The following is a 20,773-nucleotide window of genomic DNA, read 5'->3' on the forward strand; positions in this document are numbered from 1 at the left end:
ACCCAAGCATGATCTTTCTTCCTTTAAAGCCAGTGTATGATCTTATGATCTGCACAATCGCTTGACATACAAAATCTTTTTATCCCACTGACTCATTGTGGAAAACATCAGAACACCAGTCCTCATTAGACAAAAATGAGCTGTAATATGATAATATCTGTCATGCATGGTCTGCTTTGAAAAATACAGCTGTCACTTGGCATTCAGTGTAAATGATAAGCCAAATGAGATGCACCACCTGATGGGTTACGAAAGTAACAAATATGGAGTTAACTTGTTGTTGATTCAAGTGCACACATAGCACCAGATTAAGTACCAATTTAACAGAGAAGAACAAAATAAATTGCCATATGTAGTAAAGCAAATATGCACGCTTTACTTCAGAATTCACAAAACATCTGTTACACCATTTTGGTAGGGAGTCACTCTCCTGACCAGAAATAGTGAAGCAGACCTTATGTTTCCTGACACTCTATGCCACCTTGGTGCCAGTTTTAATGACTTAGTTCAGATATGATGACACATGAGCCAAAACTGTCAGCAGCTCTGAGCTCAGCCTGCAGCAGACCGCAGAGAAATCATTTAAGACACTTCAACAAGAACATGAGGAAATAAATAATAAAAGACAGGTTGCTTGGGTTGAAAAATCAAGTAGCCTGTGTGTCTCTGTGCTGCTGTTCTTGGATCACTGGCTGTGGAGAAAGGTCTGTTACTGGACACTCACCCCGAATAGTTATATCATGCTGCTCCTGGTCGTCTGCCAACAGAGCACACCAACTCTTGCTGAAACCAAGGTAAGATGTTTAGATATGCAACACATAACAAGAATACTTGTGTGCATGTAAATGCACTCAGTGTGTTAAGACAATTCCAGTACATACTCACTCACTCAGTCAAATGCATACATTCTTAATATTAAGGTTAGATCATTTTCGAGGGTAATATGGAGGGAAATGTGGGTCACATGTCCTCTCCAAAGTCTGGCATGTGTTGTAAGAGATCAAAATAGTTCCTAAAATTGTCTCTGTGACTTCAGGGGACATTAAATTGTGTTACATTCATTTTCTGGAGATTTACTCCAACCCTAACCATAGTTACTGCTTGTTTAATCATAATACGTACCCTAATCTTGCTTTATGCTAAGGAAGACAAGTCTCCATAATGTAGCTGTGTAAACAGATCTAGGTCCGCACACACCCACCCATCCATTCACACAATCCACACGCACACACACACACCACACAAGCATTACTACCCTGTGGCTAGTTTGCCATCAAGTGGTTGGATGATGTAAGGACACTGTTCCAATTTCCATTAGTTTACATGATAGCCAGTAGATGGCACGGTTGTTTCTTCTGTAGAAGCAGAATAGAGCAGAGAAGAACATACCAGACCAGACCTAGACAATTTTGACCTCACAATCAGTAGAAGGCAAATTTGTTTTTTTGCTTTTTTTTGGGGTAAACAATGGAAACTACACACAATATAATGACCAGATTAATATATAATGACATATTAGACATGTGTGCAGTTCAGACATACACAAACATACAGTCTATAATAGTAGTATTCTAAATGTAATATGACTGTATATCTGCAAAAATCCCAGCACAATTTGTCTAAACAAATTTGTCCATGAGGTTTAAAGTTTAGACAGTGCACCGAATCTGTAAAAATACTGCAGGTGTATGCTTATTGTGTTTTGCAATTAATTGTAACAATAACTGGGTGTGCATTAGGAATAGTCATATGTTTTAATATTTCTCTATTATCATTTAATAGTCAAACATTTTAGCACAACATATAGTGAGTGTAACAGGAAAAATGTAAATGCATAAAACTAGTCTTTGATAAAATGTTATACATGAAAAAAATATCATTATTCTAATTCTAAAATGTCTATGAATGAAACAAAAAGCACATCAAAAAGAAATATAAGAGGATAAATACAAAATAATGTTTACAATATACTAAAAGCACTAAACCTGATATGCTGATGAGTTGAAATTTAGATCATGGGTGCATAGATTCCCTTCTAGTATTTCATTTGGCAATAAAAGCTAATCTCAGAGAAACAAAATCACCATGGACAGATTAAACCAAATTAAACTGCACCAAGTAAACACAAACACACAAAAGCACATTCACTGTCTGCTGCCTCAGGTAACAGAGTCGCATGTGAGCCAAGAGTGACAGCAAATAAAGCCTTAAAGAAGCATTTTAATAAATTACATTATCTTTTCTGACCCTGCAGTAATTCAACAATAACTATAAGGGACATGTTTAAGCCAGTGCATTAATCAGTTACACAGTTCTGTATGTATTGTGGTTATAATGCAAACAAGACTTACAGCTTGCTTACAACTTACTTATGGTACTACCTCACTGCCAACCAATATTCTGGCTGTCAGTCAACCATGTAGATTTTACTGTGGTGGAATGTATCTAAGTACCTTTACTCAAGTACTAGTAAATACAAATTCATAGTATTTGTGCTTGAGTCCACTTGATGATATTCCATTACATTTGAGAGGGAAATCTTGTATTAAAAACAGTATATAAGAGTAGATAGAGACAATTGGCAACTATTTTAATGACTGTTTGTGCCAAACATTTCTCATATGTGAGGATTTGCTGCTTTTCCTTTTAATAACTGAATAATTTTGAGGTTTGGATAAGAATTAATCCAGAAAATAATCAGGAGATTAATGCATTATGAAAATCATCTTTAGTTGCAGTCTTATATATATATTTTTAAAAAATGCAAAATTATCTCAATCTCAGCAAACTACAACTGTAAAATGCTGCTTATGTATCAATGCATGAGAAATAATAATCTACAGATATGATATATATAATAGTATAACAGCCACAGGGGCCATTTATCTACAGTGAATACTTTAACCTTTAATAAACCCTTAATACTTTAGGTACATTTTCCTGATTATACGTAGATATGCTATCTTAAGTAACATTTCAATGCAGGGCTTTGACTTGTAATGGAGTATTTTTACTGAGTGGTAGTAGTTCTTTTTCTTAAGTAAAAGGTTTGAGTACTTATTCCACTGGTGATATTTTATCCACCACCTTCTTGGATGGACTGACTTGGATTCCTCTGCCAGAATGTGACCAGATAGGGGGGACATTTAAGAACTTTGTCCCCCAGGACGTCTTCCTGGGTGACAACCTGAACACAGAACGATGTCCCAGACTCCACTGTGCTGAAGTAACGTGTGACATCATAACGGAGGCCGCAGCTCTCTGCGACTGTGGTTGGGCTGTTGTGTACGTGTAGCGTGGTGGCAGTGGGTGTAGTGGCTTTGACTTCCAGTTGCTCGTGTCCAACTGCAAATATATCTACAGGCAACACCACATAGGCATGCTGGAAGCTCTCCCCAGTGTTGCACTTAAGCTCCGTAGACCAACAGTATTCCCCAAGGTCTCCTGGGAAGAAAAACTAGTTAATGAAGGTCTATGAACAGCAGATCATTATACAGTATATGTAACATACAACAGACAGTGTCAGCCAGTTATGGATTGGCATAAGAGAACCAACCACGTCCACTACTGATGATGTCTCAGCATTTAGTTTAGGTATTATTTTTAGAACAGGCACAGCTTGAGAGATTTAATTTTGCAGCAAACCCTCCTAGAGTTGGAAATGTCACTGTGTGGCTCCTTACCTTCTGTGGAGTCTGTAAACCGCATATTACGCTTGTCCTGAAGTTGCAGTTTTTTGATGTAGGTCATCCCAGTGCACTCCATTAAACAATCTGTCACTTGTGTCACTGTGCTGGGGATTACTCTCAGCAATGCTTCCTTCTCTGAACATTCAATTGCCCCTGCAGCCAGCAGAAGTGCTGACAGTACACCAAGAGACATCCACACATTGAAATATTTTGACATTCTGTTCAATATCAATAAAACATCAAACTCTTAGCAATCCTGAACTGTAGGCCCAAATGTTGCTGTCCTCTTGTAGAGTTGTGTTTTTTTTCCCTGCAAGTCCAGGATCAATCATCAATACCTTTCTTGCACAGCGTGAGAATCATCAGTTAAGGCTCCACTGCAGCCAAGAAAAGATTTATAAAAGCCCTGAATGCAAAAGCATGCGCAGCAAGTGAAAATGGTGAAGTCTTGTCAGAAGTGCGCAACATGCTGCTCTTCCCCTAACCAGCGCCTGGTTTTCTTGAGTATAGTGCCAACATTTCTTCCTCTGCTATTTTCCTCCCTCTAGACTTAACGTGTAACTATCTGGCAGGCAGGAAATCAAGGAAAACTGTCCTAAGGGCCCACTTTGACAAAATTTTAAGAAGGTTTTAAAAATCATTGGTAACTTTTGTCCAACATGTAAAACTTCTCAAGAAAACCAACTGGATTTTGATCATCTTTATTCAAAGAACTGTGAGCAAGAAATCACTGAATTAGTACAAATGATTAAGATGAAACCAGAGCAATAAGCACAATAAAACATTCTGCATTTGATGTAAGTGTGTTGATTCCACTTTAAAAATGCTTGAAAAAGTGGATGGTGAGGTAACTTGGTAAAGTGAGTGGGAGTATACAATCAAACAATGTAAATGTATGATGTAAATCAAAAAAAATAAAAAAAAGTTCTGGATTAATACTCGACTAAAAACATGAAACAATAGAATAGACACTGAAATGTTCTAAAAGTAAAATATGAAATATAAAATATAAAAATAAAACAATCAACTGGCCATTTATTTAAATCACCATTTAGACACCATTTCATTTGGATTATATTTTATCTGCCAGACTTTAATCTTTTTAATTAGATCTTTTAATAAATCTTTTTACAGGCCAAAATAATATCACAGTAAATCACTACAATGTGATATAACAAAGTATGTCAACATAGAGTAATATGTTTTTTCTTGATTGATTTCATACACTTTGTTGAAATTGTGATTTATTTCATTATCTTTTTATGTCCACAACATCTTACTAACATTTTTTTGCATGGCAAAGCATGTCTTGCATATAACTAATTAACAGTTTAATTATCCACTGTTAAAATTACAGTTTTAGGGGTTTGCAGGGCAGCACTGTGTCATTTATCTATTCTGCTAGTGGGAACATGAACATGGAAGACAGCCAGTGGAGTGGAAAAGCACAGCACAGATGTTCATACCCCAGGAGAAGTTGATACAAAGTTTTAGGTGCAGGGAGTTTAGCTGAGGTTAGCTTCTTCTACAATTTTACAACATTAAAGAAATAACTTTTTTTTTATGTGACCTCATTTGGATAAAATTAAATTATTTTCCATAAGAGGAAGTGGCTGTTTCGCAGATCAGACAGGAGACAACTGGCCTGTGAGAGGATTTGGCTCTGGATCATCTCACATTTTTGGAGGGAACACTTAGTAACAGCTAGTAACTACAAATAGCACTCCGTACTCATGAGATTTATTTAAAGATAAACTGGCAGCATTTATAACACAAGTGTCAGCTGCACTTCACTTTGTTGTTTCCAGTGCTTGTTGCTAGAGAAATACTTGAATTTATTTACAGAAATAGATTGTAATTTGAGCAGTCTTGTAATAATCTACAGTAAAAATATAAAATTGTGATGATATATATATATATATATATATATATATATATATATATATATATATATATATATATATATATATATATATATATATCTCATAGTTGATTAGTTTTATGGTTGGCTGACTGAACAAATCTGTGCTGCCACTTGTATAATTCTTTCTGTTAACAACAGAGAAACAGGAATGCAAAACTGAGTTTTTAGAGAGCCTTCACTTAAGTTCCCAGGCTCAGTGTTGACAATAACACCAAAAACTCGGAGAAATAGTTTAGAAAAGCAACATAAGTATTAGGCCTGCATATAATGATATTATGTACTTTTTCTGAATTGTGTGTTTTTGTTTGTGTTCCAGGTGGCTCACAGAAGTCACATTCTCAAACTGATAAAACAAACTTTACTCTTTGCTGGGCTGCTGAATGTCTCCAAGTCCACAGCCACAGCTGCGAGTCAGGTCCACGGAGGACATGACAACGCTGCTGTATTCATCCATGTAGACAATGTCCACCTGTTCCCGGGAGGTGGGCTGACAATGTGGCACCTGCACCTGCACAGGGACAAAGAGAGGAGTCAAACAATTTAATCTTTTTCTTCTAAGATGTGAAGTTCAGTTAATTGAAGCCAGCTTTCACAGAAGAAAAAATGGTGAAGGAATAGACATTTACAATGACTGCAAAAAAGAAAATGCATGCAAACATTTGTTGCATTGTATATTCATATAAAACAAAGAAAGACATTTATTTCAGCCAATGAAATGAAAATAACAAAAGGTAATAACAAAATTACAAATGTAGTCTTTCAAAGCAAAGACTGGAATTTTCCTGTAAAAGTTGTGCCTGAGACTGCAGGAAATATTTGAATAAAAAGAGAAATACATATGAAATTTACTGCAAATAAACTTGGAACTCTTTCACAGTTCACAGTAAAAAAGTATCTAGAAAATAGAAGCAAAGGAGCCCTTTATAACCAGAGTGGATTCTTATCTTTACAAATAATTTCACCATGTGGATCTGTTTCCACAGTTCACTTCTACTGCTAAATGACATTCTGGATGACCAGCTTTAGGGAGTGCCTTGGCTGGTATGCGGAACATTTATGTTGGCATCGAGAAGAAGAAAACATGCTTATCTATTGGCAGCTATTTCACCTTCAGAACACACCAAGGTAAACTATGCTACCTGCTGTTTGTAGCTCCAGTGAAGCACAGTGGTGGAAAGTAACCAACTACACATACTCAAGCATTGTACTCAGTTGTAATAGAGTAATAGACATTATTAAGTATTTCTGTTTTATACAACATTGTGTTTCTAACTCCATTACAAATTCAGAACTGTAAATCAGTACAACACTGAGGTTTGCGGACATTTATTTCACTATTTAAATGAGAATCATACCTGCGAGTCGCCATCTTGGACATGGGTGTGGGATGATGGACACTGCACAGTGTTTTCTCCAGGGTTGCAGAGTGCACAGTGAACAATGGTAAGGCTAGAAGGATGGATCACCCAGTTGTCCCAGCCCAGATCTAGCAAACATTAGAATGCATATTTACATGGATTACTGTATTTTTCATATATGAGTGCATGTTGGTATGGATAGACATATAGTATACACAAAAGTACACACAAGTACCTGTCATGAAGATCTCAGAGGCCCTGGGGCAGCACTTCAGGCTCGAACTGTTTCCATCGGCAGGAGACACAGAGAGTGGTGCAACTGGAATAACGTGGAAAAAGAAGAGCGATTGAGACTTTTGAGACTCTCTTGACTTTGAAAAAAACCATGAGGATTTCTATGAATTTTGTATTCCACTTACCTGCAGCGTTCTTCGCTCTGTGAAGAATGTTGCTGAAGGTGCTCTGCCATTGGGCTCTGGATTGCGTCCAGACCACCAGCAGGCAGCTGTGGCTCGGCCCGCAAGTTGAGAGCTCTGAGGAGAGCCTTCCTGATGGACTGCAGGGACTCACCATGGTACCTGAACATCACATACAGCATCACATTGAAGTATAATATTAGAAATGATTAAACAGGATTAAACAGAGACACAAAGACTTAGAAGAAATCCTGGAAAAGTTACAAAAACTTTACTGTGTTAATATCTCAATCAAGACAAAAAATTAGCAGCTGCTCTGCTCCAATACATGCCAATCTTAACAACACACTTTCGCAATACCCTCTATGTGGAAACAGTTTGTACACATTTGGCTTGTGTTAGAAAATGATTTCAGTGATTGATTATACTCCTGAACAGTGTGTTATATCCCTGTACATTGTTCCTCCAATCTGGTATTATCCCTTAAATCCCTTAAATAGAATTTAAATTTGTTTTATTTGATAGGGTCACTGCAGTTTAACATAGCAACATAGCTGTTAATTTTCAACTCCATTTACTTGTTTGTAAATGGGGTTTTACACACACAGTATAATATAAAATAAAATATACCACTTTCATTCCCATGAAACCACAATGCACTACAAATATGGAAATACAACAACATACATGATCCTAGTTACTCTGTCACTGTCTTTGCCTTTGAATATATTTGGAAAGAGGTTCTGGGTCTACACAGTCAATCCATCTGAAGACTAATTTGAGAAAACAAAATCAGAGAAGTACTCAAAGCGAAGTTGATTATAGCTTTTCAAGACATGACAGTGATGGCACCAGACAGGCTTTTCATCCATTAACCCAAGGCTGCAGCACACATGCATCAACACAGACCTCATGATGTGTAATCTGATAGGAAAGTCTAGGGCACTGAGGCTATTTAAAAATCCAATAACCTCTCTGACCTGACAAGATGTTTCAGAGTTTTTGGCCAATATTAAGGAGGCTGGTTTTAAATGTTCCCTGCAAAAAAAAAAAAAAGTTCACTACCAACATAAGCAATACACAGGCAGACAAAGTGTCAGAATCTGTCTATACAGGCTGGTGTGTTAATGAGTTTGATACTGACCTGTGATGGGCAACAGGAGAGTTAGCAGAGGTTGCAGGTTCTTCCTTGGATGGCTGCAAGACAAATGCAATCGCCAATGAAGAGCTCAGAAGCATCGTCATGACAATGAATGTAACGGACATGGTGGATGAGCTGGATGGTTTGCTGGCTGAACGGCTTTCAAATCAGACGAAAAGGTTGCTGTTGGTTCTGTGCGTCTGGTTGGAGGTTGGAGATAGGAGTGACGAGACAGGGATGCTGTACTAGGTGTTGTTTGTCAGGGCCTGGGAACCTGGGTTTTTATCTTCCTGTGTAGCCTTGAGATGCTTAACATTGTTTCTTGTCCCCTGGTCTGTGTGAAAGAGCAAGAGGAGGATGATCCAGCAGTTAAAGAGGGACTAATATAATCATTTGTGGCTGTTTGCCACAGATGAGAAGAGGGAGGGAGGAGAAAAAACAAATGGTATAGAGGCATGGCACATTATGACGTACATGTCTGATCATCTTCTAGCGGTGAAAACTAGAACACGCCTAGCAAGAGATCCACAAATGCATCATCAAACATCTGCTCCAGTGATAGCCAACCAAATGTAATACAGATTTTTACCAAATGCCTTTTAACATACACTTTTCCCCTTCTGAAGCCCTTTATATACTGAAGCTTTAAGGTTGTTAAAATCATCTTATTACTCATCACTCATCACCTGCATCATATATATTTTCTGTCTGAACTGATGGATGGAGCATTATGATTTAATCTGTGTGAGATATTCAAACCCAAGATTTTCTGTACTTCACTGTCCCATTGAATAGAAATATTCGAGATAGCCTGACTTTGGAAACTCTGGGATCTCCTATGTAATTTGAAATAAATCTGTATGGATCTGAACAATGTCTGACCCTCCAACAGGCCCCAGTCTGCATTCAGAGAGGGTACAGGCCACAGAAGCGAGAGAAAATCCAAAGAAGCATGGGAAGAATATAGCAACTGCCTGTGTTTACATGTTTTCACCGACAGACCACAAAACTATAAAACACAGGCTGTACACCATTGTGAATCTGGGTGGTTTTCAGATTCACACATCACAAATTTTTTGGCCTAACATGAAAAGTAGAAATCTCCCCTGATAAACAGGATAACAATATTATTCCCCTACAGTTGTCATTCAAGGACAGAAACAGGGAGGGAGGGGAGACATGTAACACAAAGCAACACTGAGTGCTGCAGGTGACGCTAATATCTGAAAGCCAGAACTTAAAAAAATAAAAATAAAATAAAAAATAACTTGGCAGAGTTGACAGCTGTGTGTGAGCCAGTGAGGATTAGAGACATGCGAGGAATGGTAAATTCAAGTCCTGAGGTGCCCTTTCCTCAGAGTCCTCAGTGCTCAGTGAGGCATAAAGAGGGTGACCATAAATTACAGTAACACACAGTTTATCTGATGCGGTATTATTTTTGCATTGCATATATTAAACCATAACTCATCAGCAGGCTCACAGGAATGCTTGCCACAAGCTGACACACGCCTTGCACTGCTTTCTTTTGCAGCTAATATAAAATGACAGGATGATTCTGAGGTGATGAACATATTCAAAATTGTTCTGCATCTTATATCTGAGATGCAGACTTGCGCAAAGTAAAGCTGTCTTAGTGCATACATTATTGAATCAGTGCACTATTGATCTGTTAGAAAACATTAACTTTGCAGATAGAGCTTAAATAAGAAGAGGAACCAGATACTTCCATCTCAGCTCCCCTCTGAGGTGCCTGATATCACAGGACACCTTCACAGGTCTGGTAAGGTCTGTGTTTCAGTGAGTGTCTTGGTAACTGGTTTAAATGTTGTGACTGATAATATATCAGTTTTCTGTGGTATGACTACTTTCACTTTTGGTACTTTGAGAACTTTTTGCTGATATTTTTGCACTTTTACTTAAATGGGATTTTAAATGCAGGACTTTTACCTTTAATGTACTTTACCTGTAATATACTATGTATGTACTATGTATTTTACCTGTAATATACTTTTTAATTATTGCATTGGTACTTCTCCTTAAGTAAAGAATATGAATATCTATTCCTCTGCCAGATATTTCACAATCTTAAAGCACTTTGTGTCCTTAATAACCTATCTGGGCATCAAAACACAAATATGTGATTGGATCTTGCCTAAGATGTTTTACAGGTTTCAACAACAGCATGAAGATCTCCATCACACTTTAATTATTGTCAGGTCTCAACTTCTCTGTGCTGGAACACCTCCAGAAAATACAAACTTTCTCTCAAGGAACTTTCTTTCTTGACATGTTGCAGTGGTGAAATAATGATTGTTACAACATGCACATGCAAAAACGGTTCCTGTGACTGATACAGCATCAGATTGTTGTTGTTGATAATATCTGAAACGTGATGAAGGGCCTCAATTAGACGGTGATATTTTGTAAGGGGTCACAAGCCATAAAGCTATTAATATAATATAAAACTATTTGTAAAGAAATTATTACCTATACCTGTCAATGGTAACTAAATGTAGTTTGGTAAATAGCACAAAATTTCCCTCTGAAATGTACATACAATATCTTCAGCCGTATTTTTTATTAAAACACAAACCTGCGCACACACACCTGTGGGATACTGCAGCTTTAGACCTCCTATAACCATGCATGAATGGGGCAGAGTCCTTGAGTACCAGATGTCTCCCACCACTTCCTTCTTGTGCCGTTGGGAGTCACACCACCGGCTGCTGCTCCTGGCTGGGAAACAAAGAGCTTTTATACACAGATGAAAGATTGTGGAGGATGCATGATGCAGATTTTCCACAAGTAGACAACAGAGACGACGTTCTTGAAATGTATTTCAACACATAAATCACAAGAGGAGTTCTACAGGCTATTTTTCAAAGATGGTTACTTTACATCAATTAGTTAAATCTGACACAGACTTATTAAAAATGAAGCAGTATTCAATGTAGCAGGAAAGAAGCTACAACTGAACTGAAATTCACCTGTGGGAAATATTATAAATAAGATACATTTGAAAATGCATGTCTGCACAACAAGACATGAATGTGATCAGTGCAGAAAGCAATGTAATACAATGTAATTCCAAAAGAATTCTGCCTTTCGTAAAATATGTATAATGTTAAGTTTTTGCCAACATAGTCAGAAAGATGTGTATTTGTTGATTTCTGGTCAGATTGTATGACATTTAGTCATGTGCTATGATATTCATTAATTATATGTATATTTTCATAAAACATGTAAAGAAACACAGGATGATATTCAGGTTCTATGTATAACTTTTACTATGCACATTGCTTGTCTTTGTTTTTATATTGTCTAAGTGAGAGAATTTAATCCGGTCAGTATAAGCACAAATACAGGCAGTCAATTCAAGCTTGGTGTTCTTCCTCAGGCTGCATCTGCCCAAATTTCTCTTCCTTTTCGTGCACAATGGCTCACCTCTTTTTTCCCTGAATGTTATCACTGCTCCCCTTTTTGAAGCCTTTTTTTCCCACAGTTTTTCATGGATACATAATTATGTTCACCATCTGTTGAGACATGGCAATAACAGTGTCTGTGAAATGCTCAAAAGTCCACAGTTGAAAACGTTATCAGTGGGGGTCAAACTGAGTATCAAGGTCAAGCAGAGCCAGAAAAGGACACCACCCTCAGCATCTGCTGCTGAAACATCTGAAGCTAAAGATACAGTACAGTCTCTGCTATGTTTGGAATGGAGGAGTCAACAATTTCTGCAAATAGTATCAGGAAATTCTTAATTCGTAAAATTAATATAGATATATATCTGCATTTATTGACAATAGAAGGTTCAGACTAATCAGTGGTGATTAATTGTTAATAGAGATAGCGAGAGAACAGTGGCAAAAAAGAGAAAATGAAAACTAAATTATTAAGTGAAATTATCTGCATTTATGTACAATTTTGTCTAATAAGGTCAATTACAATTATGATCAAACATCATCTATAGGAACATATAAGACATGAATCATGGTGCATGGAAGTTTGCTAAAGAGCAGCTTGTGTCTCCACAACGCTACTGGCAAAGTGTTCTGAGGACTAATGAAACCTAAGACGAATTGCTTGGGAAGAACATGCAGCTCTGTGTATGGGGTAAGAAGGACCAAAATGGAAGCATCATCCCAACTGTGAAACATGGCAGAGGGGCCATCATTATTTGGGGCTGCTTTGTTTCCTGCTTGCTGTGACTAAGAGCAAAATGAGCTCCCAAGTTTATCAAAGTATGTCACAGAATAATGTCAGGGTGGTGAAAGCTAAGTGGAAGTGGGTGACGTAGCAAGACCGTGACCCGAAACAATGAAGTGTACTACAGAATGGCTTCAAATGAAGTCTATAGAGAGGCTGTGGAATGACAACCAGTGATTAAATCTAAGGGTTCATTTACATTTTCCACCAGCACTGTGAACATTAAATGGCTGTGCTAAATAAAGACACGAGAGATTATAATTGTTTTCATTGTATTAGCTTAACCACACTGTGTTTGTTTATACCTGTAACAAACGGTTCTTGTCACTGTGTACTGATGGTAAGAGCTGTCATATTAGTCACAATGATGACACAAGACTTGAGCCGAGGCCAACACAAGCTCCTTTCAAAAACAGTTGCTGCCCTTTATCAGAGCCTTCATCCATTTATTCAGCGTAGATGCCAGCCGTAGTAAGGTTTAATCCTAATCCACTTGCGTCTTGTCTTGTTTAAGTCATCACGGGGTCTGTCCAAGACACTCGTCTCTGCTGTTCACGAGCTGCAGAGAGGGGACATCAAACTGTGATATTACAACCACTGGGACAGCTGTTACTGTGGCTGCGAAATGGAAACGTTTAAGAGATAATGTGCGGCTGGAGGATGTGTGGGAAAAACATGACAAGGTGTCTTTAAAGGTGCCGAAGAAGTGAGAGGAGGTGATGAAAAAAAGGTAGCCAGGTAAGGTTACTTTGGGACAATTCAGCGATTTGTTTTTATTTGGCTGTGGATTATTCTGGTTTGGTTTGATAACATTATGTTTTTTACATTAAACAGAGCACTTACTCTATCCATACTTTTGCAGTTATGTCGTAAAAGAGCTCTCCAAATCATTTGGATTTGTTTATGATTTATCATATATAATTCATAAAAGGTTTACTTTATCTAAAAAAATAGACAAGGCCAGATCTCAGACTCGCACATGAAAATATCTTTGTCTCTGACAGTGAAATCAGAGAAGGGTCATGGGATGTGGCTTTGGAAAATCAGAACCACAGCTGACGAAGTGTGACAGAGGTGCGGCCTTTATCAAAATTATTTTAGTGAATGGTCAAGCTCCAAAGATATGTTCCAAATTATTGAACTGATTCAATATCTGTCAATACTTTTTTGTCATTTTTAGTGAGCATCTCAGTCCCAGGTGAATATCTCTTTTATTCCATCATGTCTTTACTCTCAACAACTTGTTTTAAAAACTAAATTAGCTGATAATTTTTGCCATTTCTTCTAAATATTTATGCACTCTGTGAAGCTGCCACTGGTGAGTCTTTCAGTCCAGATCTGACAGAGTGAATGAATGCTTTGATCATCAAAGAGCAAGATTACCTCAGTGGTCGCAAGTAACTGTCTCCTCTTCTCTTCCTCAGCAATCCGAGCGGCTCTGTTGATCCAGCGCTGGTACCGTCAGTATGTGGCCCGGCTGGAGATGAGACGCAGGTGCACGTGGAACATCTTCCAGTCTATTGAATATGCAGGAGAGCAAGACCAGATTAAGGTGTGCTTATGTAGTTTTCGGAAAAGGTTCGCACAGAATAAATGTTAATTTATCTTGAATGTGACCTTTTCTGTGGTGGATGGCAAGTCCTGAATGGATTTCCATGAAATTCTATAGACATTCATGGTCCCCAGAGGATGAATAATAATGACTTTGATGATTCCACAACTTTTCCTCTAGCACCATCTTAGAGTTGAAATATGTGTTTCAGGGTGAAAGGTTTGACAGTTTTTAGAAAGACTGCCACGACATTTGGTACATTACATTCAAAGCATACATCTTTGGTTCTGAATAAAACGTGTTGCCAATTCTCGGATGGATTGCTGTGAAATCTGGTACAGAGATTCATGGATCTTTGGTGATCCCTTGACCTTTCCCTTAGTGACATTTGGAGCTGTAATGATTGATCAATTAATCAATTAGCAGCAACTACTTTACTTTAAAAATCCATGATCTCAAATGTAAGATTTTGCTGCTTTCTGTGGTCTTAATTTGTGATTAGAATGTTGGGTTGCTGATCAAACTAAACAAGCTATTTAAAGATGTCACTTTGTGCTCTAGGATATTTTGATCAGCAATTTTCATTGTTTTCAGACATTTTATAAACCAAACAATGACTATTTGAAAAAAATAAAATTGATTGATCACGAAAATAATCGCTAGTTGCAGTCTTGGCTTCATCAGTACTTTGATTCATGACAAATACCTGCAAAACTAAACTATATGCCGTCCCATTAGCATCAGCTGCACTTTCTGTTTAGTGCTGTTTATCAAATGTTTGCATGTTAATACTTAAAATTAAGATGGTGAACATGGTTGACATCATACCTGCTAAACATCAAAGAGGTCATATTAAGCATATGTTAATGATGTTAGTATTTAGCCTAAAGCACTGCTGTACCTAACCTCATATAGCTGCTAGCATGGCTGCAGACACATATTAATATTTTTCTTTGACACTGTGAATTAACCGTAATTTTCAAATTCTCTTTTCTCCTCCTGCAGCTCTACAATTTTTTTGGCTTCCTGATGGACCACTTCACCCCAGCCAGTAGTGAAAGTAAGACAATGACTCTCAACTCCTGTTTTAACTCACTGACTTTCAGGTTTCATTAGATTACAGACGGTGAGGTAATCTGAGCTCACCCGCTCCACTCCCCCCTGAGAAACGCACTGATCCACTTCCCTTACTTTCCCTCTCTGGCTTTAATGCAGGAAACCTGATATCTCACATCTTTCGCGAGAATGAAATCTGTCGTGACACAGAGTGGGAGAGATATTTTTGCTACAAGAGTGTCGAGGTACCTGACAGCTACACTGGCCCCCATCTGACCTTCCCCATGACCTTCTGTGGGGTATCGAAGCTGGTGGAGGCCTTCAAGCACAAACAAGTAGGCATACAGGCACATACAGCACACCCCATGCAATGTCAGACACCAAAAGAAGACACTAGTTTCTAATGGCTTTTTCTTCAGCACTGAGTTTATTCATACTTGTTTTTTTCCCCAGTAGCAGCTCCATGCTCGATATGTTCTGCAGCTTCTTGGAGAGACTTGGAGACTTCTAAGAATTCTCACAAATATCAATCACGTTTCCACCTGCCCTATGAAGGAGATTACTATATGTGGTATACAACAGGAGACCTTTCCTGGACACATATTTTCTCATGCATTCTTTTAATTTTCCTAGAAATTCTGCTCTTGCAACTGCCACAAATATTAATGTGTCACTTATTGCTTTGCAGGAGACTTACATGGGCACCTTGAAGACCTGCTGTTGATATTCTATAAGGTATTCACAGTATGTACATCAGCATATTGTCCATCAGTGATACTGTATTTGGGTTAATTAATACCTTGAACTGAATCTGCCCAGAATGGTTTACCATCTTCTGAGAAACCGTACGTCTTCAATGGAGACTTTGTGGATCGTGGCAAAAACTCCTTAGAGATCCTGCTTATCCTGTTTGGGTTCCTGCTGGTCTATCCCAATGATGTCCATCTGAACAGGGGAAACCATGAGGACCACATTGTTAACCTGAGGTAGAGGAGATTTGGCTCAGGGTTTGCACGCTACCTAGAACCTATTTAGAGGCTTCTTATCCCTGTTTTCTTACTATTAATGGTTTCATAACATTACTCACAGTAAAGTCATATATGACTTTATGCAATTAGTATTCTGTTTGTATGTAACCTACAGCTCATGAGTACATTAGTTCGCTTATTCATTTGTTTTTTCTCCAGATATGGTTTCACTAAAGAAGTTCTGGGAAAATACAGGGTAGGTATTGGGTATTTTGCTTGAACCTCACTATTACAGTAGATTGCCCTCAGCAAAAACCTCAATTCTCAATGGCTGAAGAAGTATTCATATCCTTAAGAAAAAAGTAGAAATACCACAATAAAAGTATATGTATACTATATACGTGAATGGCTTCTGTATGTTGTTGTATTGCCATTACTGATGCATAAATGTCTAAGTGACATTTTAATGTTATAGCCGGTTGAGATGCAGCAGAGTAATTGCTGATATACTGCTATTACTGGGGTACTACACCGATAGCACAAAAGGGCAGCACATGTTTTGTATCTAAAATCATAATGTGCACACTTACAAGTAACTATAGCAGTCAAATAAATGTGGTGGATTGGAAGTATAAGGAGGAACTGTAAGTTTTTCAGTTGGCATGATGTGGGTGATGCGTCTACTCCCTGAGTCCTGAAAGAACATTTCACACTTTTTAATAAGAGATAGTTTGCCTGCTAGTAATTTGATAAACCACATCTGACTCTCATCAACAAATGCTGTGAAAAGACCAAACCAAGAATGAATGATCTACTAACAAGTATTGAATGATAATGTATCCTCTGTACCATAGAGCATAGTGGTGTCCAGAGCATTAAAAACACATCACACTGTTACATTGCTTACTGTTGTGGCCTGTTTTAAAGGTTTTTATGATTTTAGGATCAGAAAGTATTTAGAGATAGACTTGCACATTGTTGGTTTTGACATTTTCATTGGATTTGTTGACAAAAGGAACAAGAATTAAGGGTCTACAGTCATGCCAGTGGCTCTGTGAGTCTGTATTTATGGTGGCATTATAAACTTGACTTGCTCTGCAGGTGCACGGCAAGAAAATCCTAAAGCTCCTGCAGAAGATCTTCAGCTGGCTGCCTCTGGCCACAATGATAGATCACAAGGTGCTGATTGTGCATGGCGGCATCTCTGACACGACAGACCTCGACACAATAGCCAAAGTGGACAGACACAAAGTAAGAGAGGCCTTCTACATCAATTAAATGAGTGAACGTTGTGCAGCAAGTCTAGAAACGTGTGTCTAAACCGTGTGTTTCTGAACGTCTGCAGTACGTGTCGGCTCTCAGGCCTCCTAAGCCGACCCATCATGCAGTCAATGGCAGCAAGACTGTGAATAACAACAACACTGAGGATGACGGACTTGTGGGGGGCAGGCGTCGAGTGTATTCTCTGACTCACCATGGCTCGGCGCGGGCTCAAAGGCACGATCCCACCACGCCGCTCGCTGCACAACCTGCCCATGAGCAGTCAGCTCAACTTGTCAGTGGAAGAGGAGCTAAAGAGGAGGCGAAGGCTTGTTGGGTTCGACCAGTCCTATCGGGGAGGTGCAGAAGTCTGACCCTGACTCAGACCCAGAGTCTGGAGAAACAGTGGAGACAAATGAGGATGAGTGGAAACAGGTGAGCGGTTGTTGTTGTTTTGGCAGATGAAAAACATGAAGTAGGAACATGCAGCAATGCTTTGCACACATTTTAATATCTTTGTATATTTTTGTTTTTACTGTAACTGATTCATCCACCCAGATAGTGGATATGTTATGGAGTGATCCCATGCCCCAAAATGGCTGTGTTCCCAATGAGGTGCGAGGTGGAGGCTGCTACTGGGGCCCAGATGTCACTGAGGAAGTGCTGGGAAGACACAACCTGCAGCTCCTCATCCGCTCCCATGAGTGCAAACAGGACGGCTATGAGTTCTGCCACAACCGCAGGGTGAACACAAAAAGTCACATAAGGCACAGATTTATAAAAAATATATACACAAAATATATACACAAATCTTAATAGATATAGAAAATTTACCAACTGTCTTCTGTTGCATCCAGGTGCTGACTATATTTTCAGCATCTAACTACTACGAGGTGGGCAGCAACAGAGGAGCCTACATCAGAATGGGGCCTGATCTGGTCCCACACTTCATTCAGTATCAGGCCAGCCGGACGAGCAGAGAGCTCACCCTGAGACAAAGGTGCATTTTCAAATTTAAGATAACAGAAAACAATTAAAGAAACAATCAAATTAATCTCCCAAGAACATTAAGTGATTTACAGGGCAAAGAGAAGCACATGGATTTTGATTAGGTTATTCCAACATTTATACAGTGCGAGTAAAAATGTTTTTTCCCTCTACCTGTTCTTTGTCAGTGTTGGGTGGACAGAGAGATCAGCTCTGCGAGCTCTGAGAGAACAGCTGTTTGTACATAAGTCAGATCTCATCAGTGCCTTCCAGGAGTTTGATCCTAACAACACAGGTACTTGGCAAATTTTAACTACTTGAATACCCATATACAACAGAGATATGCTTTTTCATCACCCTGTAGTTGCAGTGTATCAGAACTTCAATAGTGGTTCAATGAATATAACAGCACTGTTTCTTCCTGTCTGTGTCTCAGGGCTCATCAGTCTAAGGGACTGGGCCAGTGCCACAGAGAATGTACTGAAGCTGGGTCTGCCCTGGAGGGTGCTACGCTCTCAGCTTGTCAACAACACCCAGTATGGCATGGTGAACTACCAGCAGTGGATAAGGGAGCTCTCCATCACTGAGCCAAAACTAGAGGTGAGCCTTATCCTACTAGCATAAGTGTGTGTGTGTGTGTGTGTTTTTTGTTTGTTTCTCATCCTGTGACCCTGTCTCTGACCTTTCCATCAGATATCTGATACCAGCATCCTGGAGACTATGTACAAAAACCACTCCAACCTGGAAACCATCTTCCGAATCATAGACACAGATCACTCTGGTCAGTAAGCAGCTTAGCCTAAGACACACTCTTAAAGCGTTTCTTCCCTTTTTCCTATTAGTAGAAACTATTCCATTTATTTCATTGACTGGGAATATTACACTCCCACTTGTCAATGGGGTCTCACTACAGAGGTATTTCTGTAGGTGATTCGCATACTCTTCAGATAGTGTGCATATAAGAATTTTCTCTATTAACCCCCATTTCAGAGAAGCCGAGTCAACCAAACATGCCATGTTTAATACAATATATAGATTTTCTATGCCACAAATGTGGCCTGTTCAAAACTATGGCCTCCTCCTCCATGTCGCCGTCCAGGTTTGATCTCTTTCGAGGAGTTTCGTCAGACCTGGAAGCTCCTGTGCTCTCATCTTAAGATGGAGATCAGTGATGAGGCCATCACAAACCTGGCCCAGAGCATTGACTTCAACAAGGACGGGAGCATCGACATCAACGAGTTCATGGAGGCATTCCGGCTGGTAGACCTCTCTGCGCATACCTGAGAGCCCGGACCAGGAGCTGTAGCTGCTGTATCTGTCGCATAGAGAACACCAAGAACTATCTTTCACCTCCTTACACATCTCTGGAAATTTGAATGACAGTAGTATCTCGTCCACAGATCCTGGGAGGGCTGACTGTGCACCACTGTTCATGCAGGTGCAAACTAGATCTATTCTACCTCTTAGATTTAGATCTGTTTTTTTACCTCATAAGTTTTTCATTTCATTGTAAAGTATATTTTTAAGATTGTAACTTCTTTAGTCATGTATTTAAGCATCAAACATGTGATATCTTTGCCTTTCATGCTGAGTGAGATCTTGACGATGTCTGACACATCAGGTCTTGAAGAGTGAAACCGAATATGTGACAAAGTTATATAAAGTCTTTGAGAAATGTGAGGTTTGTCAGGTTGTATTCTGGGTGATGTAGGCACCAGGTTTTTACAAGGTAGAAAAATGTGTGAAATAAAACAAAAGAAAAAGATATCTGGTTCTGCTGCTTTGCTTTTCACAATGATCACAATCCAACAATGTTATGGGAATGCAAATTGAGTATCCTTTTAAAAGTGAAGTATTTTAGAGACACACCAAACTCATTGATCATCCATGAGAGATTACTCTGATGGAATTTGTACTAAACTGAGTGAACATTAAAACGACGGCTGGACTGAATTAATACCCACCAAGGTTTGTCTTTGGATTGGCAATGCACCTTTTCAGTTAAATCAATCCATTACTGTGATTTCTGTAATTACAGAGGCATTAGTTATTAGGTATTATTAATCTATTCCTCTCAATATTTTTTTTATGGTCTAAATTAAGACTTTTTGGTTGTTAAAAGTATAACAATCATTTTATTCTGCAAAACCAGTAACTACAGTCATCAGTGACTACTTCCACACAGGTGAAAATAAGTAGATCTTATTTCAGCCTGT

The 20,773-nt window shown here is 38.7% G+C and overlaps 2 protein-coding genes across 2 annotated transcripts; one reads left to right on the plus strand and one right to left on the minus strand.

Annotated features, from left to right (window-relative positions):
- Positions 1–4,374: 4,374 nt before the first annotated feature.
- gsdf (gonadal somatic cell derived factor) lies at positions 4,375–14,244 on the minus strand. The gene is given in 10 exon segments (XM_018662456.2): positions 4,375–6,121; positions 6,969–7,099; positions 7,207–7,290; positions 7,391–7,448; positions 7,450–7,549; positions 8,532–8,862; positions 11,136–11,264; positions 11,973–12,061; positions 13,040–13,293; positions 14,118–14,244. Coding segments are annotated over 6 exon segments (645 nt in total). The 5' UTR covers positions 8,654–8,862; positions 11,136–11,264; positions 11,973–12,061; positions 13,040–13,293; positions 14,118–14,244; the 3' UTR covers positions 4,375–5,971.
- LOC108874073 (serine/threonine-protein phosphatase with EF-hands 2) lies at positions 13,526–20,322 on the plus strand. Its single transcript, XM_051072937.1, is given in 19 exon segments — positions 13,526–13,808; positions 13,915–13,932; positions 14,044–14,052; positions 14,159–14,286; positions 15,292–15,346; positions 15,502–15,677; positions 15,799–15,913; positions 16,031–16,328; positions 16,530–16,566; positions 17,412–17,561; positions 17,656–17,814; positions 17,816–17,926; positions 17,928–18,005; positions 18,129–18,314; positions 18,428–18,570; positions 18,746–18,852; positions 18,994–19,157; positions 19,251–19,338; positions 19,657–20,322. Coding segments are annotated over 19 exon segments (2,259 nt in total). The 5' UTR covers positions 13,526–13,756; the 3' UTR covers positions 19,842–20,322.
- Positions 20,323–20,773: the final 451 nt, after the last annotated feature.

Source organism: Lates calcarifer, linkage group LG9 (genome assembly GCF_001640805.2).
Source record: "Lates calcarifer isolate ASB-BC8 linkage group LG9, TLL_Latcal_v3, whole genome shotgun sequence".
NCBI classification, from domain to species: Eukaryota; Metazoa; Chordata; class Actinopteri; family Centropomidae; genus Lates; species Lates calcarifer.